General features: G+C 42.0%; 1 protein-coding gene across 2 annotated transcripts in view; it reads right to left on the bottom strand.

The window, feature by feature from the left end:
• Positions 1-23,614, bottom strand: part of ETV4 (ETS variant transcription factor 4) — a 61,572-nt gene that overhangs the window by 25,412 nt on the left and 12,546 nt on the right. For both annotated transcript variants that reach the window (XM_077459583.1, XM_077459582.1), the window contains exon 5: positions 3,608-3,661. In XM_077459583.1, coding sequence (XP_077315709.1) covers positions 3,608-3,661 — 54 coding nt within the window. The remainder of the gene's footprint in view (positions 1-3,607; positions 3,662-23,614) is intronic.

Raw genomic sequence — 23,614 nt, forward strand, 5'->3', positions numbered from 1 at the left:
GGGCAGCATTGCCTGGCACAATCCCAATGCAGAGATCATCAATCTGTCTCGTTTTCTATGGTGTCCGTTAATACCATTGTTTTATGTGCTAAAAAATAAAAAATAATACTGCATTCCAACACTGTGTGAATAGAACTTATTGAAATATCACTTGACAGTGCAATAACATTTTAACCCAAATAAATAAATAAAAATGTATTATAGTGAATAGCACTTTGTATACTGCAGATGAAAGATTTTGAAGAAATCTTTTTCACAATTGTTTCACTTCTAAAAACGCAAGTATATATATTTAGAATATATTTTGTTCACAATTTGTGCCATTCCTGTGGGATCCCTATGGAAGGTGAAAATGTCTATAGCAAACACCGCGAATACAGCGATCACCACTAGCTTCTGGGTCCAGTGCCTTGAGTGGTTGCTCTTCTGCACTGAACACAGGAGGTCACCCACTTGATACCGGCCTTGCAATTCTCAATGAATGCAAAAAGTGTTCTGATGGGAAAGGGTGGAGATTGTGCCATCACTGCTTCACCTCTTCACCCCCAGACTACAGCATTCTCTGGGTGAGGTAAAGTATTGGGTGGCATTTGGTCTCCTGTCCTTTCATACCTCCCCCTCTACTTTACCCCAAGATTACAGTGTTAGCAGTGCCTACTACAGTGATTTTCAGCTTCCACAGGTATGGCACATGTAAAAGTTACATTAGTCCAGCTTGGACCAATGTAACTAAGGAAAATTTTCCATAACTGGAATTCGCTTTAAAGACACAGCTTTTAGCCTCTCTCCAACTTGAAAAACTGGGAAAGGCAGCTAATAAAAAAAATAAATAAAATAAAAAAAACACATCCTAGAACATAAAATGCAGCATATTTCTTGCCTGGGTGCCAAAATATATACATTTGAAGAACTGCATTATAAAATAGAATACACTCTTAATTCATTCATTTGATGCAGCATGACAGCACAACGACCCACAGAAAGCACACCAATCCGTATTATGGCTACGGCAGGTAATTGAGGGTTCCAGCTCTCTTCCTCTTTTCACACTTCTTTAATATTATGGAAACTTATGAGATTTATTGGGCTCCAACCATGAAATCTGGCAAGCTTTATAGGATTTGTTATTTAACATTCAGTAAAAAGGGAGACGGGTGCTGCACTGACACACACCCTTCCTCCCCTATGCCAGCACCTGAATTCTTTGCTGAGAGAGCAGGCAGGAAATGTGCAGGGACTAGGCCAGGAGCCCGGGCCTACAGGGGTTAAAGTAAGGACACACAAAGCCCTGTACTGTACATTGTTCAGGGACAAGTCTGAACGTGACACACCCACAGGCCAGACCAGACACTTCCGAAACAGCTCGGCACAATCTGTTGTGGATGCAATCTTTTCAAAGGCTTGGCGTGTTGCTGCCATAACAGAGGGAAAGGCAGACAGACAACTGCTTACTCCTTTATCATTCCTCTGCCCTGCATTTTAATGGCCGACTACATAAAAAGGTGCCAAACATCTCCCCCCTGAGCTGCTGCAATAGAGGATATTGTATAGGTAATGTGTGTAGAGACGCTTCACCTCTAGGAAATGCATGCACTTAGCATCTTGATCGTGGAGGAATAGAAAGTGGGTCTGGTATCCAGTATCCAGTCAATGCAGAGTCTAGCACGTGACGAGCGGGAACTGGAAGACTACAAGAGTGGAGCAGTAATGACCTCTAATGGAATATTGCATTTCATTCCACAGACTGGAAGAGCTTGCTGCACGGGTAGAGGTGGTGCTGCAGACCTTTATCTACTGTATATCCAAGATAATGACTGGAAGAAAGTGCAATGTTCTTCCCTTCACATCACCGATGGCCACGTGGAATCTGTTTATCTGGGCCGGTTTATGACCATTTACAAACCATACACTGACACGAGGCACTGCTAAAAGATGAATTTCAGGGATTGGTAGGTCATACAGAGCTACATTGGTCTAAGCCAGTGTAACTATGTATATATTACACCTGGCCAATGCCCTTGGAAGCTGGAAACCATCAATTACACAGCGCTACTCCCTGATCTCCATTTTCTTCCAGGTCCCAGGCTGAGTGGCTGGTCGGAGTCATTGTGAACACAGGTCAGCATACCTCCCAACTTTCAAACTTGTGAATGAGGGACACTTGAGGGAAGGAGAGAGAATCTGGCAGGGTGCTCAGCATGGCAAAAATGGTTGTGGCCAAACTTTGCAGTGTGAGGGACCTAAGGGGCAAGACTAAACAAAATCCAGGCACCGGTATGTGCTGGGGGACAAGGGTCACTTTGGGAGGTAGAGGACTTGTGCTAGAATGTGGGGTAGAGTTGGGGACAGGTTTATATTGGGTAAGGGGTGCCTTGGCAGGGGAGAGGACTTGCCACAATCTCAAAAATCCCCATCCCAGCACAAATCCTCTCCCACCTAGAATGGGATGTTCTCCATCTCAATCCTCCCAGCATAAATTCTTATCCTCAGCACACCCCCAATACAGCTTCTGGTATAAATTCCTTTCTCCCCCTCAAAATCATCCCCACAGTGCAAATATCTCCTCCCCCCCACTGCGCTCAGATCTCACCCTGTTGTGGGACAACAGCCAATTCATTTTTTCTATTTTCACACCAATGTTCCTCCCTGCCAAACAGGAGGCAAACCAAAGAACCAAAACCACATTCCCCTTTCCCCTCTGGGTGATCAATGTACATGGCAAGGACTTTAACTTTGTTGTAGATTCCGATCTTTTGTTATTCTGAAGGAATAGCTATGTGTCCACGAGCAATGCGAAACTGTATGGGAGCGCTTTTATAATAATCAGCTGTTGTGCCTGCAGGGCTCTAATACTGGTAGTGGCAGTGTCTGCAGCCCTTTAGAAGTAAAAAATTTCCCTTTGGGAGTATCCCAAAAAAAATTACCAGAGAGGATACCCAAAATCTGATGCAGACTTCTTGGAAAAATCAGTGAGCCAATCACACAAGCAGGAAATTACATTTCTTGGGGACTTAATATATACAGAACACATCCAGGTAGCTATATTGCACTTTACAGAAAATTACAGAGCTGCAGATTAAAAATGAAAGGTAATTTTTAATAAAATTAAATTACAATAAGACTTGTGTTGCAATGGACAAATATATATATATATATATATATATATATATATATATTCATATTCCACCCATGAAAGTGGAGAAGTGGAGTTAACCTTTAATAGGGTTAAACTGGTGGGGATGCACAGAAAACTGGAGCCGTTCAATGGATGTGTTCTGCCTTTGACAAGTTCAGGTGACAGATGTAGGCAGATGGGCTGCACTTGTACAATGAAGTCATCTAAAATACATGAATCAGACACCTGCTCCATTCTGCTTATTAAGGTCTGCAGTGTAAAACCATCATGCTACACAAAGCCCAACATGAAAACCTGGAACAAAGAATGTCCCTAGCAAACATCACATTCCAGAGATCAGCGCGTATTCCCTATTGCAACACGCTCATTCTTCTGGTCTGAAGATTGCCATTCCTGAGAATGTCCCATGGCTCCACCATCCAAACCACATCTCAATAGCAAAGTATACAGGAAACATGGAGAACTACTTACGGTTCTCTGACTGAAGGTCCTGCAGGAACTGCTCCTCGCTGTCTGGAACTTGAGCTAAAGAAAAGGAGAACACAGAAAACGTTACAAGGGACTCTTCCAAACATTGACACTAAACTCTACTTTAAAAAGAAAAAACTATACAAGTACGTATTCTTAACCCAATTCAAAAATGTCAATTGTTTCTCAGCCTCCTCCAATTTTTAGTTTTTTTTCCTCCCAAGATACGACTCCCTGTTAGAGGATGGCTACGTTCATTCTCCATGGTCCTCCATCTGTAGGACTGTAACCACCCTCTCGTTTGCTCCCGAGATGGACTATGAAGTACGGCATGTGTAGTGTGCACAAGGAGGGAAAAGGAGAGGCTCAGGAGCTCATGGAGGACATTAAGGAGGCAGAAAAACACAAAACAAAATTTTTTATGAAAAACAGATTACAGGGCCATTAAGTAGTGGCTGTGCGTGGATGATTTTTGGAGAAGGATATTTAGGGTCACTAACATTTTAATGCATCTACAGCCTTCTTACTACAAACATACAAAACAAAATGATTATACGCAAGCGCAGGAATGAGGATAGGTATTGATTGAGAAAGCTTTGAGTGCTTGTAATAAACTAAAACAAAACCATTAGGGGCTCATTAACAGCCCAGTATACAAATGTGCGCTGGTGACACACTGAACTGCTTTTATTTCTCCTGTACTGCCATCAAGTCTTACAAATTTACAAGTGTGTGTGGGTCATGAGCAGACATGCACCACAACACACCTGTATGGTGTGAACAGGGCAAAGCAACTGATTTATTTGCATCTTAATTGATCAACGCAACTCAATAGATATGGTGTCAGTGAGCCCAAAAAACAAACAAAAAAAAAAACAAACAAATAAGGGGGAGGGCCCAAAAGACGAAGAAAACAAAACAAAACAAAGGCGCAACCTAATTGTCCAGGACATCAATATCACTGCCACCACAGGAGGGTGCCCATAACAAGGGCCCAACTGTACTGTTATCAGTAGCCTTGAAAACATCCATCATGGAGGGTAAAATGGCAGACACCATCATTCTTGTGTGTGAATAAAGCCACCCTTCTCACCACAACTTAGGGGTTTCCTGTACATTGTTGGACAATCCTTTCCCCGTGTTAAAGGGCTGCGATGGCGAAACACAGCAGGTGAACACAAATTATAAAAAAGGGAGTGGAGAGGGATTAGAACCCTGTCAGGTTTGTATTACTGTCCATGTCTGTTAGGAGATTCACCTTCTCCATTTGTTCCATTTACAGTTATCAAAAGTAATGAAAATCCCTAATTGTGGGCAGTCACCAGGACAGGAATAGAAGGGAAAAGCAAACAACTTCACATGAGGATTTCCTCACTTCCTGTTTTGGCTACAGGACAGGACGTTACAGTAAGTATGTTCCCAATGGGACACAGATGGCAAAAAGCTGAAAGGGGGTTAGGCAGGCCATACAGGACTCCTTTTCATTAAAAATTAATAGATTCCCCCATCCAAACACTTGATGTGAATGGGGGGGGGGGGGGGTTTAATACACCAATCAGCACTGCTGGCTTTATCCAGGGGCACTGATCCGAGCAACAATTTGCCAGCAGGCTGGTTGTAGACGTCAATGAAGACATTGTATGGGCAAGGTGGTTGTCCAAAAGTCAAAGATGGAAATTCAGCCAGTCCTTGCTGAACTGGCCACATTTCCATCTATGGCTGGCTTTATAAAAGTATGAAAATAAAAAGTTTCGGCCTTCAGTTCTACAACACTAGAAACGTAATTTACCTGCCTGTAATGTGATGAAAAGCCACCCTTGAAGTGGACTTATCACAGGAGAATCATGGAGGTCATTGCTGTTCTGTCTGGGAGAAGGTTGGGTCCTTAGCTGTCATACTAATCTAATGTCTTCATTGCTTTCCAAGGCCAAGTGACCCTAATTTACAGAACACTGCTCTTTTCCAGCTCTGCAATTACTAGGATTTAAGAGTTATACAGCCAAGGAACTAGCATTTTCTATGAGGCAAGAAATCACAGGCCTTTCCCTCAAGACAGGAAAAGATTGTGCTTGGCTTCAGCTGCCTGCCCAACAGTCTGCACTGACAGGGACTCTGTACAAGGCCATATAAAGTCTAATCCTGTGGAAGGGGGGTCACTTTTCCAGGATGGGACCTCACTCAGCAGGCCTAAAACACAGGTCACATGACCAGGCCCCAACATATCCTGACAAACATCACCACTAGCATCCAGGGTAGAAAGTCTGAGCAGACTCCACAAGCCTACAGATAATGTCTAGTATGTTTTAGATAAAGGGAAGCAGAGATCCTCCGTCAGGTTTTTATTGCCCTGTCTCCTCATCAGGAAGATGTTCTCACTTCTGGTGTCACATGGACCAGAAGTGACGGGAATTCCCACCAATGGAGACAGTGATCACAACCAAAACCTTGTTGGATCAAGCAGGAGAGGGTTAGACGCCTTTCATGCTAGCAGCAGAAGTCATGCGTAGCAGATCGCTTTTCAAAGGCAGCTTTCAGGTGAACAGGAGGCAATGCTGCCACCTCATTCCGATTTTCATTTACTGCCAAAAGCGATTTTGCATTGCAGGACTGTGCCAAGACTGAGCCAAGTGTTTAGTGCTTGATTGTGGTTACTTACATGGGGGAGCATGACAGGCAATGCCATCTGTAAAGCTCAACATGATGTGTTTAAAAAGTGTTCTGTATTCACCTGAGTGGCACCATGACCGCTGTTAGGTTGGTGGACGGGGGGGGGGGGGGGGGGGAATGGGATAACAATGCCTTCTTACCACTCCCTGACTGGCCCATGTGACAGGAGCCCCCAAACCTGGGGTTTGGATTGCTGCCTGTATTGGTCAGTAAAACCATGCCTCAGCTTCATGTTTTAGCGCCCCCCCCCCCCCCCCAACCAGAAGTGTGGGTCAGGTTCGGCAAATGTTACTGTCCTTTGAACATAAGGGGATCATTACTGCAAAGCATTGCAGCTGTGGCTTTTGTATACCTCTTTCCTTTGCAGCTTAGAGGGAAGGTGGTAAAAATGTGTCTCAACCACCTTTTACCACCCCCAACTGCAAATGTAAACAAAACCTTATTGTCTTGGCATCACATAGAAAACGTGTTGATTTTGCTTAATTGAGATGACTGACAAAAACCTGGCAGAGGTTCTCGCCATTTCCTTTCTATAAAAATAAAAAGTTTGGGCTGTTGTCATGTTTCTAATAAAGTTCCACACTCCTATAAAATGCATTTACTGACCACCTCCATCATAAAAAAACATGCAGTGTTGAGTCATGAGCCCGTTTGGATGTTTAGCACAGAATTGCTCTAAAAATACAAACCACAGCCGAGCGCTTTTTTATTTCCTCTTATTTTGGGTGCTGCTCCTGATTGGTCTACTAAAGCCAGCAGAAACCCACAGCCAAAAACACTGAAAGCTGATCCGCCTGTCTTCCTTATTTTTCCAGCAGTAAAATACGATGGCAGATCTGTAGTCCGGGTCACAGAGTGCAGCACACCATGTTATGTGAATGGATTGCCCAACGCTCAGGTGATCATTGAGGAAAGTGACAGCACGCTGGCTGCAGGCACTGATCTGAATGAACACCATTAAACATGGCCAGCAATATTAAAGCTGAACTAAACCCATCCATTTAACCCTTTCCCAAACTGTTCAAGTCAAGGAATGTATAAACATCACAGTTGCTTGTGTTCTCATCCGAACTGTCAAGCCATCAAATGGCTGGTGTAATCTCAGCTTGTTACCTGTAGAAACCACCACCCCCCCCCCCCCCCCCCACACGCAAATCAGATTCCAATCTCTCCACCAAAGCCAAGACCAAAGAGCTGTCCAAGGATGTCAGGGACAAGATTGTAGACCGACACAAGGCTACAAGACCATCACCAAGAAACTTGGCGAGAATGTGACAACAGTTGGTGCGATTATTGGCAAATGTAAGAACACAGAAAGTAACTGTCAATCTCCCTCAGTCTGGGGCTCCATGCAAGATGTCGAGTTTCAAGGATCATGAGAATGGTGAGGAATCAGCCCAGAACTACATGGGAGAAGCTTGTCAATGATCTCAAGGCATTTGGGACCATAGTCACCAAGAAAACAATTGGCAACACTACAACGTGAAGGACTGAAATCCTGCAGCGCTCGCAAGGTCCCCTTGAAAAGCACATTCACAGGCTCACCTGAAGTTTGCTAATGAACGTCTGAATGATTAGAACTACTGGATGAAAGTGTTCTGATCAGATGAGACCAAAATCCAACTCTTTGGCATCAACTCAACTCGCCATGTTTGGAGGAGGAGTACTGCCTATGACCCCAAGAACACCATCCCCACGGTCACACATGGAGGTGGAAACATTATGCTTTGGGGGCGTTTTTCTGCTAAGGGGACAGGACAACTTCACTGCATCAAAGGGACGATGGACAGGGCCCTTTATTATCAAATCTTGGGTGAGAACCTCCTTCCCTCAGCCACGGCATTGAAAATGGGTAGTGGATGGGTCTTCCAGCATGTCAATGACCCAAAAACAACAGAGGAGTGGCTCAAGAAGCAGCACATTAAGGCTCTGGAGCGGCCTAGCCAGTCCCCAAACCTTAATCCCATAGGTAATGTGGAGGAAGCTGAAGGTATGAGTTACCAAGCGTCAGCCTCAAAACCTGCAAAGAGGAGTGTGACAAAATACCTCCTGAGATGTGTGCAAACCTGGTGGCCAACTACAAGAAGCGTCTTACTAACAGTCATGTTTTGCGAAGGGGTCAAATACTTATTTCACACATTAAAATGCAAATCAATTTATAACTTTTTTAATGCATTTCTGGATATTTGTTATTCGGTTTCACTTAAATTAAAAAGATAGCATAGGCGGTCACGATTTGGAATCATTTGAATTACTACAGAATATCCTATACTAGGCAGCTCTAAGAACACTAAACCTGCTCATTAACATCTGCATTCACTCAGTGGTAAAAACACACATTCCCCCCTCTTCTGGTTCTAATGGAAGCTTGGGATTGTTAGGTATGGTTTACCATAATAGGAGGTCCTAACATTTACACTCCAGCCTCTTAGTCCGCGAAGTTGTGCGTCCAACTGTTTGAATGGGTGTGCGCGAGGCTGCAATTTCTTAAGGACGCCATCGTCTTTAATACAGTTTTGGAAGGTTTTCACCAGTTTTTTGCTTTATCTAGCTTTTTTCTACAATAAAATTGTATTTCAACCAAGGTGTACCACAGATGTGACCTTCTTGGTTGGTTTCTTTCCTTTTCTGTACTCCGTTAAACCCCCCCCCCCCCCCATTAAAAGTGGTTGTAAACCCTTGCATATACCCAGTGAAGTGAACCGCCTAGATGATTGTGAGATGAAACAAATCCTCCTACATAAGTTTTACATGCATATCTGCTGTCTTTCAGCTTTATATATTGTTTAGAAAGTGCAGATGATAAAATTTTCTCTTCCTCATTCAGCAGTAGCAGTGTAGTGTTGGATTACACTGAGGAACACCGATTGGAAGAAATGCACACACCCACCTCCAGATAGGCAGAGACTTCCAGAGCTGTCTTGTGAGTGGAACAGCTTTCTGACAATTTATAGCACTCTCCCCGACACAAATTTCAGCCTGGTTTTAACATATGTGTTGGAGAACTTGTCAGACATTGTCATGCTGATAACAGAATGGAGCAGGAGAAAGCCACTGGACTTTGTGCTTTGGAGAGAGAGATTAACACCCCCCCCCCCCCCCCCCCATGTGCCCAGCTCAAATTTCAGGAATCAGGTTTACATCCACCTTAAAATTATGGACTGATCATTTTTGTCAATGAGCAAACTTACCAAATCAGCAAGGGATCAAATACTTGATACATTATATATGTTTTGTACAGCGGGGGCGGGGGGGGGGGGGGGGGGGGGAGTGTGCAAATCCCATCATATGAACCAACAAATTCTAAATTGTTCTAGTGCGAATCCCATCTACTGTATATGTCCACATTTGGAAAAAAATAAACGTTTTGTAAAATGTGGACATATATACGTTTTTGCACTAGAGCACTTTAGAATTTGTTGGTTCATACAATTAGGATTTTCACTCATCTGTTTGATACATTATAGATTTCGTATAGTATATTTTTCATGCTGGCACTTGTGTGGGAGGACACAGTCCCACATATCCTCTGTTGTAGATTTATATACTAAGCATTTAAGAGTTGCAACACAGGAACTACCCACATGCAAAATTATTGCCACAGTGACACTTATTGAAACAAAATCGAGAAGTAAAAACAAATTGTTCGCCCTTGCACAGCGCTGTCATCCCGATAATATGAAAACTTTAATTGAGCCCTCTTGATTTTGACAGCAGCAGTGGTCACTTATTACTGATCATCCAGATATGATTCACATTTCTCCTAGATTTTGTTTTTAATAAAAAACATTGTATACTTATCAGTTCTGTGTAATGGGATTACACAGAGCTCCTTCTTTGGGTTCCCCCACCAGCAGTCTCAGCTTCTCCTCTCCAAGGCCCACCTCAGCACTGCTGATGGGGGAATTTCCTCCCACAGCACCATTGTATTCTGACAGCAAGAGGTTTCCCCACCATCAGAATACGATATAGCCATTGGAAGTGATTTTTTTTTTTTAAACACCCACACACAGACCAACCAGTTATACTATCAACTTCAGTACAGCCAGCCAGTCTGCCCACAGATTTAACCGCTTCAGCCCCGGAAGATTTTATCCTCTTCCTGACCAGAGCACTTTGTGATTCGGCACCACGTCCCTTTAACTGACAAATGCGCGGTCATGCGACATCGTACCCAAACAAAATTTACGTATTTTTCCCCACAAATAGAGCCTTTTGGTGGTATTCGATAACCTCTGCAGTTTTTATTTTTTGCACTATAAAAGCGACAATTTTGGGAAAAAAAATAAATAAAAATTGCAATAAGCATATATTGATTTGCGCAAAAAAGTTAGTGTCAAAAAAATAAAAATACCATTAAAATTGGCCCCTATTTTTTAATTTTTTTAAATAGTAAAGCGAGACGATCTTCTGTGATTTTTACACGGCAACCACTTGACACCATTGCCATAAAAATGCACTGATTACTGTGTAAATGACACTGGCAGTGTAGGGATTAACCACTAGGGGCGATGAAGCAGTTAAGTGTGTCCTGGGGAGTAATTCTAAAGGGGGGATGGGCGCTTCAACATAGGCACTTCCCTGTTCTGCGGCTCTGTGACACGATCACCAGGAGACAGTCTGTCCATCCATCCCAGGGGCATGGTCAAGCTGTATGCGGCACGTGCACGCATGCCTCCGGCAGTGCACTCCTGCTAGCCCTGCCTCCTAAAAGGGGACGTACAGGTACACCCATTTGCCACCACTGCCATTGTGCTCATGTATATCAGCGTGTTTAGCGGTCGGCAAGTGGTTAATGGTTCAAAGAATGTTAGGCAAAATGGTCGGCCCTCATGCATGTTCACTTCATCAAATCTGGCCCCCCCCTTTTTTTTGGGAAAAAAAAAAAAAAAAAAACACTTGACACCCCTGGTCTAGATGTACTCTAATGCAGGTGATGTTACTGGCCAGATGAAAATAAAAAAAAAAATAAAAAAAAAGGGGGGGGGGGGGGAGGGAAAGAAGAAGTCTAAAGAAAAGGAATGCAGTCACTAATGATGATTGGCAAGTTGCAATATATTACATTTTTGGTTTTAGGTTTAAATCCTCTAAAATGAATGCGTAGGTGCCTTAAGAATAAAGTTCACCTACTATAAAAAAATAATAATAAATGTATATAAAAATGCACATCAGGTTGTGGGTGCAATGCAAGCCTCCTACTGCATATGGGCAGGCAGTAACACTGACAGGAAGTTCAATGGCCTTGTGGTAGTTCACGGAGAACTACAAGCCGACAGCCACAAAGTATTTGTTCCCCCATTTACAGGACTCTGAACGAATGACATGGCCGGAGCCCCCACATAGCTGCATTTGTTGTTTTTATTGTGACAGCAACATTGGGGAGAAGATCCCTGGCTCGCTGTCACTACAGGCATTACATATTCCATCTTAAAGAACAGGTTGGACATATAACATGTTCCCAAAGGTGAACTTCTCTTAATATGCAATAAAATGCAACATTCAACACCACATTTTAGTACACACTAATGAAAAAGTAGCCATAAACAGATTTTTAGCACTCTAGCGTGTAGGATACGTCTTAGCTAGTGCTGCTTTTCAAAATGTTTTACCTTTGGGCCTCACACACACTCAATGACTTTAAAGCTGCTCTTAGGGATGCCTGGCATTTTTTTTGGCCTCTAAATGGCCTTGCATGTTAGCCTATGATGGGCGGAGACTCCTGGTGACATCACATACCAAAGCGAACTGCAACTACTATCCGATTTCCGGCTGGGTGATTTTTTTATTTTATTTTTACAATGCTCATTGTCCTTATACATTTGTAAGTGAATTTTTAATACAATAAATACAAATTTTAACGTACTACACCACGAGGAGCGTTTACCTGTTTGTGCCTACATGGATTTGAGCCAATGGAGATCTGGGAGGAGGATACTTTGTGTTGGGTATAGATGTCTTCCCTGCTATTCCATGAGAAGCGTCTATCACTGGTGAATATTAAGCTTATATTGACTGCTCTGAATAAAAGGGATCACTGTGGTCTGGTAAGCTTGCACCTTTAGAATTTCTTGGGTGGTGGTGAATGCTACTGGCACATCTTGAAAACTACAAAGTTTGGAATGATGCATATCTAATATGGGACTCTGGATTTGTGATTTATCCATTCATACATGGACTTAACATGTTTGTATTCAATATCCACACTTTATTCAAATCTTATGTAGGAGTTAAGGGGAACTTGCCTACTGGGCACCCTTACCCCTTTCCTGTCCAGGCCAATTTTCAGCCCTGTCGCACTTTGAATGACAATTATGCGGTCATGAGACAGAGCTTACTTTTGGTGGTATTTAATACCACTGGGTTTTGTGTTTGCTAAATGGAGAAATAAATATTCTCCTTCATGGATGAGCAGCGACAGGTGGCACAGATTGTCAGTGTAGACGTCCCCTGTGTGGATTGCCACTTACTGGCTCTCCTCAAGCGCTGTCAGTGTAAGGAGTGGACTGCCGATAAATGGCAAATCCCATTTACACCGATCAGCGGTGTTTGGCCTTTTGTCTCGATCTGATCAGCTGTGCCTGAAGCACACAGATCCCTGTTGATGGTCATGCAGGAAACGCGATCTCCCAGAAAAGGGAAAAAGGTACGAGTTCATACAAAAGCATATAAAGACGGAAAAATAAATAAATTAAATAATATATATATATTTTTTTAAATGCTGGCAGGGCCTCCAGGAGCAGCGAGTTGGCAGGGAAAAAAAATAAAATAAAACTAAGCGTTTAGATGTACATTGTACTTTAAATGCATTTATTCTTGCCATTGAGCTTATTTGATGCCCAGGAGCTTGATGAGCCGAAAAATGCATTACACACATTTACAAGTGTATGCCAAAAATCACATCTGCCAGGAGGAAAAGGCAACCAGGAGAGATGGCCAAAGTGTCCAGTCTGCATGAGGCCTAAAAATTTTAGCACCCTTGTAGAGTGTTAACATTAATGGTCCACCCATTTTCATCACTCTACTGCCTACTACAGTTTTTCTGGACTGTGGGAGGAAGCCATCCAAAATCAGTATTGACATATGCCACACAGGTACAGTACGACTTGTACTAATTGCATATGCAGCGTGACCATTTCATCAACTAGTCACTATGGCAAAACCTAAAGTGACTTCATCACTGCTTATGGCAGTTTGTCATATTTGGGCAGGTCTTACACTTCAAAACTAAAAATGTATCCATGCCATGGATGTACCCAACTGTACTCCTTGTGTTGCACTTGCACCCTTCTACACAACCATGTTTGTTATGTTTGGGGGGGGGGGGGGGGGACACACAAAAAAAAAAAAAAAAAACACCAAAGCTTTATGTCTGCTAATCATTTTCCTTGCAGTGTGCATCAATCAATAACACGTGCCTTCGCAAACTCTAGAAACGTCACCACCTTAGGTCTGCAGGTCATCTGACGCACACTCTCCATTTACAGTGGGATGGTCACTTTCCTCGGGAAGACAGGGCACACACCTGTGCTACACTCATGTTAATCATCTTCATTCACATGCTATGCAGACCTGCGCTGTGTCAATACTACCTAAATCGGAAAAATAAGACGCAACACAAAACAGGCCATCTAAAATTAGCACCTCAGTTAATAGGTTAGGGATTGCACTCTGACATTTTGGAAGGAAGTATTATTGTCCGCTGGTGACTGAGTAACATTAGTCGAGGACCCAGCACTGAACTGGCAGCGTTACTTCCGGTGCATTCCAATATTCCATCCTCAGATAGCACAGAACTATTTATAAGCATCGGCATGTTGGCACAAAGTGCTGAAAGGTGATATAGGAAGTAAAGGATCTGTGCTAAGTGAGCAGAAGGCTTCAGTTGTGCTGGGCCAAGGTTAGCGTGACAATTTTAGGCATGCTAATCACAAAATACTCCTCGCATATTCTACATAAAAAAACTAGCCGATTTCCCAACTCTCTAGGTCTAGGTGAAGCTGAAAGAATACAAAGTGTCTGTGTGATGTCAGATCGGTTGCCATGAATTACTGCTACCCTATTAACCACTGGGCACTTAAACCCCCTTTCTAACCAGACCAATTTTCAGCTTTCGGTGCTCACATTTTGAATGACAATTACTCAGTCATGCAACACTGTACCTATATGAAATGTTTTTGGTGGTATTTAAACACCTGTTTTTTTTGTGCAAAAAATAAAAAAATAAAAATATTCTGAAAAAAAAGATAACGTTTCTGCTATCAAATTTAGCTAATTAGTAATTTTTCTCATTAATTTTGGCCAAAATGTATACTGCTACATATCTGTTAAAAGTACAAAATCTGTGTATATTTGGTCTGCGAAAGTTACAGAGTCCACAAGCTATGGTGCCAATATCTGAAAATTTATCACACCTGATGTACTGATGGCCCATCTAATTTCTTGAGACCCCAACAAGCCAGAAAAGTACAAATACCCCCCAAATTACAACTTTTTGGAAAGAAGACATTCCAAGGTATTTAAAAAAAGATGCATGGTGAGGTTTTTGAAGTTGTCATGATGCCTGTAGCGGCAGGCGTCATTCAGCTATCCCCGCACAAATTCAAGGACGTTATATGATGGCCGGTGAGTGGGAAGTAGTTAAAATGCATTATTTTTTTTTTTAAACACAAAGTTGTCCATTTATACAATATTTCTAACACATAGCATGTACATAACAAAAATTACACACCAAAATAGATTCTCCTACTCCTTTCGAGTACAGCGATACCACATGAGAGACTTCCATCCATGCTCGGCCTCTGTGGCCAGGCTGTGGATGTGACTGCAATTGTCACCGAGCAGCACTGTGGGCACTACAGATCCAGCCCACAATGCTCCACTCCACTGTACAGATCGGTACACAGAGGGGAGAGAGGAACCGGCATCATGACATGGGGGCGTGCGAGAGTGGGATTCTGGGAGGACATCACTGTACATCCTCTCAGCGTTATGCAACCGCCCTGTAGCCGTCATTCGGCTATGGGCCAGTTGTAAAGTGGTTAAGGCCCAATTAAACCCTCTGGGGGCAACAAAGCATTTGCCAAACTTTTCTGGAATTAGATTTAGGATTAGAAAGTATTGTGCTAAATTTATTAAATCCATGTGACAAGGTTCTTCTTGCAATACATTTTGGACCTGTGACTGCAACAAATAGATTAAATACACCAGCACATCTGCGATAGGAAAAGTGAAGGTACATAAGACCTCTTCCATGGTATAGTAAATGGTGTCACATATACATAAATATTCTGTCTAAAGGAATTCTGAAACAGCTTCATAGACACCCTATTGGTTACACAAAGCTGTCGCAAGCAGCAACATTTGTTGTATGGAGAGATGTTACAACTGTCTATGACACCAATCATTCCAGGGGATGCATTTAGGTGGCAAGTGTTACAAGAAGGGGTTCAAATACTTTGTGCTGGTAGACCCTAGGATAGTCAGATTCCTGCTCTTGTACACATTGGCCTGGCTCTCCAGTGGTTTGACATGCCCCCATTAAACACTGCTCAGGAAGCAGAGAAACCCCCATACATGACAGTTTAAAGTGATTTTATAGAAGGAAAGGCATTTACAAAAAGGTGTTATAATTTGCTGCTCTGTTGCAGCAAATTTGCACGGAGCAGCCCCAATCCTCTTTTTGGGTCAGCTCTTGGCCCCTCCTTCCTGTTAAGTGCCCCCACAGCAAGCAGCTTGCTATGGGGGCACCCAAGCCAAGCTACAGCACCATGTGTCCAGACAAGGAGCCACTGTTTGACCCCACCCCCTCTCCTGATTGGCACCACTGCTGTGTCTCAGCCAAATCAGGAGGGAGAGTCCCGGATGGCCAAGACACGTTGACATTGTTGGATAGAGATGGGGCTCTGGTAAGGATTAGAGGGGCTGCTGCACACAGGCGTTTTAATGCATCAAGATAAACTTCTGCCTTAACAACCCCTTTAAATAAATCACTTCAGTCAAATGTGAAAATGTAAAGGTTAAAAAGGGGTTGTAAAGGCACAAGGTTTTTATCTTAATGCATTCAAGCCAGCGGCTCTCACAGCGGCTTCTGGCATGCATCTCCTCCTCTCCTGCTAGATGTCCAATGGCCTGTCCTTTCAGCCAGTCGGGTAACGGGTCTCAAGACGCGCTTCCTTATTGGCCGGGAAGGAGGATCAGTGTTGCAATAGCAAATATTAAAACATGGTATACCCATTTTTTTATTTTTAAATACAGGCAAGCCTATAAGGCTTACCTGTAGGTAAAATGAATGTCCCCAAAACCTTTACTGTTTAGGAGATGGTCACTTTGCATGCTGTTAATGCCTGGCTGAAGGTCCGGCAGACACTGCCAGACCTTGCCGGGAAGAAGACTCTTATGCGCAGGAGTCATAGTGACTCTGGCCACTCACAGCACCAGAGCCGCGAACCCGGAAGACAAACCAAGGACAAAATGTCAGCTTCACTGCCCTGGACCAGGATTAGATACAGATGCCTCGTTCTAAGGTAAGTATTTCATAATGAGCCAATAAAAAAAAAATAAAAAATAAAAAGCCTGAAGCCAAAAATGGCAACTAAAACATCCAGGGTGCATGAGGACTTAATGCATTACAATTTAACAAAACCCATTAGATTTTAGTAGACTAAAATGTACTAATGTACTGACAATGTTACTGGACTAAAATACAACAATTCAGATGACTAAAAGTAAAATGGCATTTTAGTCAAAAGGACTAAACAAAATCGAAATTTGATGTCAATATTAACACTCGCCGCCAATATAGTGCATTGCGGGGAGGCATGAGGAGGGTCACTTGTTCCAAATGACCAGTATTGGGTATTTATACGGGGTGCAGAATGGCATAACGGGAAGTGAGCAAAAAAAATAAAAGCTGCTGCCACCACTTGCTATAGAATGAACCTATTTTCCCTAGTATGGGTAAGGGGGGTATATTCGCACTCCTAGAAAAAGTAAATATACCCCAAAAAAATAAAAATTTAAAAAAAAAGTGTAATAATCAATTTGCCAGATTGGAACATTTAAACAGGAGGCCGAGTGGAAAAGTGAAACAAAAGAGGTCACCCATCGCAAACCTTAAAAAGGAAAAAAAATACCTGGTAATTGTTTGGTAGCAGAGTGACACCCCCCCCAGTGATTCCCACTTCCTAACATGGATATTCCATTTGTATGTAGGAAATAGTCTTTCCTTTATCTACTCACATGGAAATTTGGATGCATTTCCATTGTGCCCTGACCTGATCCGACCACTGTGCACCAACATGGATTTCAATGCTTACAAAACAGACTGATACAACCTGCAACCTCCCCAGGCTATTAACCTGCACTTGTGGAACTTCCAGTTTTTCTTTTGTTACATACAAGGAAAAAAAAAAAAAAAAAAAACACAACAATGGTCATTGAGAAATAGGATACAACTTGCGTCTTAACTGTTTGAGCTAGAAAGGAAAATCTTCTTATATTATCAGTGAATCATGCGACTTACAACTGTGTCTGAAGTAGATGACAATCCATAGAGAATTTGTGCAGATTCAAATATTCACCAAGTATTCTTTATTGAAATGACTATTGTTCTAAATGGCAGTTCATCCTGATAATTTGCACTTGAAAAGGGATCAGTTACTTTTTAGCATGTAAATCGTCCTGTGTGATAAATGAAGACCTGTCTGCACTAAAAACCATCTCGCAAAATTGATCGTCTGCACAAGATTCTGCAGCAAGTTTGCAACATCTCAGCTAAGATTATCTTCGCTCAGTATGATTTTCAATGTCAAATCTGCTCATTTACTTTAAGTGGTTGTAAACCTGAGACATGAAATATGAACAAAGCATATCCCACTATAGTTTGTGCTGGTCTTACCAGCACTAAGGCAGGCCATGCACTATTTAAACCTTGTATGGGCAGACTGAATGTACCAAGTTGAGCAATCAACTTGGGTACAACCAGCATGCTGTGTTTTACCTCCAATTATTGCTAGCAGTTCCCCCACGGGGAGAAGACAATAATGGGGGGGGGGGGGGGCAAAAAAAAACAACACACACCACACCAAAATTTGCTCTGTATGGCCGGCCTTGGTGAAAGAAGTTGACACGAGAGGGAGTTCCAGCCGATTGGTAGCCTCAGCTCTTTTCCTGTGTCCCTTCCCTCCAATCAGCTAGCAGAGCTCTGCAGAGTGAAACTAACTCTCTGCCCCTTTATTCTGAACGCTCACACGAGTTTTATAATTCAGCACTTTGAATGGCTGTAGAGAAAAGATTGCAGATACAGGTACAACTCACGTAGGAGGATTTTCCTCATCTCCATGGATCACCTGAGGCCAGTCACTTCAATGGGTATATAGAAGGGTTTACAACCACTTTAAAAAAAAAAAAAAAAAAAAAAAAAAGAAAAAGAAGAAGAAGAAGAAGAAGAAGAAGAAGAAGAAGAAGAAGAAGAAGAAGAAGGAGGACAGAGCAAAAAAGACAAGCAGAGTGGGGTTTAAGTTACTAAAGTGGGAGAATGCACAATCAGGCTCACTTCTGCATAGAAACAAGCGTCTAACCTCAGCTTGTTTAATTAAAGACTTTGGCAAAAAAAAACTGGAAGCTGGTTTCTGTGCAGAAGTGAGCCCGATTATTTTTTTTAAAATAAAAGTCAGCCCCAGTCGGGAGCTACTGTACGAACCCCCTACCAGCGCACTCTGATCAGCACTTTGCCATTGGCCGAGTCGGTCGGATGCTGGTCTTCCAGCCACCCGGCATACACACGGGCCAAATGTTGGACTTTTTTTTAACCTGCCGTTGTCTGACATTTTGCAAGTGTACAACTAGTTTTCGTAAATAAACCACACCGTTCTAATGCTTTTGAGAAGTGGACATTTCCACCATATTTGTAAATTTTCCATACCAAGCAAAAAATAAAGTATTTTGCATATACAAACTTGCATGTGGAGAAAAAAAAAAAAAAAAAAAACACCAAACCCACACACATGCACACAAAAAGTGTTTCATTTTCAGGCAGAAAGCCAAGCGTTTTTACCACAATTTTGCACAGGTCAAAAGGTTACAATGTAAAAAGCAGAAAAATGCTTCAATCTGCCAAAAAAGAAGCTTGTGTACTTTTTTGAGCTTCAGGTGACAAAACGCTCAGATTTTAAACGGGGGCCATTGAAGTGATTTGGATTTTGCTTGTTGGATGCTTTCTGGCGCTTTATGAGCTGAAAACGCTCAGGTGCAAATGTAGCCCAAAACTAAACATTTCTTTCAACAGTAGCAATTCCTGCCTGGAAACAACAACCAGCTCACTAGCAGATATGACATTTGATTAGACTGCTGCGCCTGCATCTTCTGCAGGGAAAGATCCCTGCAGCTTTTTTAAAAACAAGGCTGCATGGCAATTTCATTGCATTTGGCACCCCCGTTTTGCAGCTACATGCTGGTGCGGAGATGCCTGCAATTTACACACCCTCATGAAACAAAAAGGAGGAGGAGAAGAAAATCCTCTTTAGGATTACTGCATTTTTGGATTTTAATACAGATATGAACACATTTCTATTTTGGGGGGGGGGGGGGGGACAATGCACACAATTCATAATGATCAGCAAACCAGTAGTGCATTGATAGCCAGCAATAAGAATAAAATCCCCCCCCCCCCCCCCCCCACACACACACACACACCTACAGTATATTCTATTTACTACTAGATTAACATTGAATACATTTACCAACAGACTCCCAACACCCCAATGGAGGAGTTATACAAGATGATCCAACTTCAGACTGTCAGAGAGCTCATAAAACGGCACAAGGAAAGAATCCTAGATCATGTACAGATTGAGTCAGGAGGGAGCAGAAAGTTACTTAACATGCTTTGTTTTTCCATAGGCAAAAGCCAGAAACGCTTTATTAACTACAGCTTAATATGTCCTGTTTCTTATAACTGCTGATGTTGGATGTGCATTTTTAACAAGTAAAAGCAGTATAAACAAGGCAATCCTGCCTGAAAAACTTCCATTACTGCAATGTTTCCAAATAGGAAACTGAAGAATAAACGTCTGGTAAGGTCCTCAGAAAACGTATTAAAATAAGAGCACCTGCAGTGCTTTCAGAGTACGCTGGAACCAGAACGCTGGAAACAGGGCTGCCGCCCAGCTAGGGTGGCACTAAAATGCAGGACTTTAAGCCATGTGCCTACAAAGGGCTCTGGGAGTAAATACACACTTCACCACTATACAGTTTAACAATAATTCACCTTGACTGAATTAAAAAAAAAAAAAAAAACCCCAGCATTACCTCACTTTAAATCATAATGGCATAGAAAGGCGTTTTCAACCCAATGAATCTTAAAAAAAAAAAAAAAAAAAAAAAGAGAAGAAGGTGTATAGTGTATATAGCCCTTTTCAGGTTATCGGCCATTGGTATTTTAGGGCAGTAGACAGGAATAAAAGTAATTTACAGGCCCATTGTACAAAGGGTGCAGGGGCAAGAGTATATACAGATCAATGCATACCAAAGGATTACAAAGGTTTCAGATGCTGTAGAGTTTTACCAATGTATCACCCCAAGAAAAATAAAGGGGGTCCCTAGTCTAGTCATAGCTGCAACGCACAGAAGGTAGTCAACATTAACCCATTAAATATTGCCAAACTGATTTTAATATAGAGTGTGACGGGGCAAGACCCCCTTTCAGGTTTAAGGTTGTCTGTGTCCCCAAACACACACACACACACCTTGCCACACAGAGTGCAGGGGCCAGAAGTCTGCAAATCACAGAGTGCCTACAAAAAGGACTCTGGTAATACAAATACAGTTCTGTCACTATACAGTTTAACATTAAGTCGCCTTAACTGGAAAAAGTGCAATAGTTCATGCTAGTCATAAAACTGCAATGCGGCCATAAATTTTTTTAGCGAGCACTTGATGAACCCTGCCAAGTTGAACTAGAAATCTCAAGCCATTATTAAAAGAATTTAATTTTTTTAAACTTAATTTTAGATCTGTACACCAGGTACTTGTACACTCGGATAAATGACATACCTCAAGTGTCCACAAGTGTAAACCAACACATGGATTTCCTATAAACATTTAGAAACAAGTGAACGTTAACACCACACACATAATAGAAGTCTATTCCCATCCATGAGCAAAAGCTGCCGATCTGGGTCTTTTACATATGTACATATAGATGGGCTACCAGTGTTTACACAAGTACTACAGTCACTTGACTGGATGGCAGCCCCCACAAGTCTTCTTTAAGCTCAGAAAAGGGAGGAACTGTCCCTTATGCAGATTTCTAGAAAAGCCTTTTCAGCATTTTCTGAAACAGGAGAGAGTGCTTTGCGTTGTGAAAACATTCCCTGTTTTGGAGGCAGGATGATGCAATCCGAGGATCCTAGACTGCCTGTGCCAAAGTATAATTACATAAAAAGAGGCAGAACTCCGAATACAGAGCTATGGCTGCTGCCAGCATGTAACCACAAACATGTAGCCATTTCTATTTTAGATCTCTTCATAAAAAAACAAATGGCATAAGAAGGAAAAGTTTCTGTACTCTATTCTGGATAACAGACCTTATCAAGGAATTCCCCAACTACAGTTCCAAAATCTGGCCAAACAGCGCTTGATTTTCAGTAATAAACACCACCATTTGCAGTAGGAAAATCAGACTCATGTGACAGGGTGAACCAACTGGATTTCATCTTTTAGGGGCTAGCTTACAGCGAGAGGTCCACACCTATTTTTGCTTCAGAAAAGACCACTTTAGGCTGTAATTTTTTTTTTTTTTTTTTTTTTTTTTTTTATCAGTTGCAACCTTCAACATTTTATTTCCTAAGGCACAGAGTTTAAAAAGGAACATGAGAAATTTTTATTTATTTTTTTTAAACCAAAATGGAAAACAGCTGATCCTAATCCAATTGTCATTCTTACTAAGGCATACTAAAAGGAGTAGGATCTGCCTAGAGCCCAAAAAAATAATAATCTGACATGCCTAAAGTCAACCATTATTACTTATCCATGGAGATACGCAAAAGTAGGTTGGATGTTGCTTAATTTTAGATTTTGCCTGATCCCCAGGTCTATGGGCATAAGCTGACTGCGCCAGACACCCCTAGCTGAAAAAAAAAAAAAAAAAGAAGGTGCAATGTCGATGTGCTTCCTCTGCCTGTACCTCAAGAATAAAGTATGCATATGGATTATCTGAGCATGTATTTAATAGTATGAAGTCTTTGTGTTAATGGATTGTGCCTGGAAACCTTTAAGAATTAAAAAGATTCTGAAAAAAAATAAAGATATATATATATTATATACACATATACATACATACACATATACATACACACACACACACAAAATGATTGAAGGGGGGGGGAAGTTGTATGGCACAATCATATAGAGAACACCTTTAGTACACAACACGCAAATTCTAACATAGAAAGACTTTCAGGGTATCCATATAATCAGTCGCTAGAACCGTAAAAAAATAAAATAAAATTAAAATTAAAAAAAATTGTACCAAATTTTGAATACTAGGAATGAGATGTAGGAACCTATAACTTCCTTATATTATTGCTGTACTCACCATTTTGATACAATCTTAGCATTGAATAGAATTTCAGATTAATACCCAGGAATCCCACTATGTTATACTATGTCTGGTTTAAGCCTTCAAAATAGTACTATTCCTAAAAAGGAGTTATGTTACCATTACCTAGATGACTTATCCTGCATTTTAACCATTTCTGCCAACAGGTATCCAAATAAAGTGTATTACACGGATCAACAGACAACAGTTACTTTTGTCTACTTTCACTACTAGCCATATCAAATTCATGATTAGCTTCAATGATGATAGCAGTGGTGCCGTTAAGGAAGTAAGGCTGAGTAAGCACGTTTATTAGCACATCAAAGGAAACACCACTTCTAGGCCTAAAGGGTAAGCCTGCTATTGTATGTTCATCACCTAGTTCTTCCTGTTAAGACCTCCACTAGAGCCCTAGTTTGCTCAAGCCCTTGTTCAGGCTGAAGGCCCAACCAAAAGGGTTTGAGACAGCAGTTCAAAGGACATCAGTTGATACATTTTAAAGAGGAGGAACAATGGCAAGTATTTAAAGCGGAGGTCCACCCTAAAATGGACCTCCGCTCATCTGATCCCTCCCCCCCTCCGGCGCCACAATCGGCACCTTTCAGGGGGGAGGGGGGTGCAGTTACCTGGATAATCCAGGTAACTGCACCCACTTCCGGGCTAGCTGTCTGCGGAACGAGCGTAGGTTACGCCCCCGTTCCGCAATGCCCCGCCCCCTTCAGCAAGTGCCCCGCTGCCTGCTGGGA

This window comes from Lithobates pipiens, unplaced genomic scaffold (genome assembly GCF_037356315.1).
Source record: "Lithobates pipiens isolate NorthernLeopardFrog02 unplaced genomic scaffold, aLitPip1_a1.2 Scaffold_28, whole genome shotgun sequence".
NCBI lineage: Eukaryota > Metazoa > Chordata > Amphibia > Anura > Ranidae > Lithobates > Lithobates pipiens.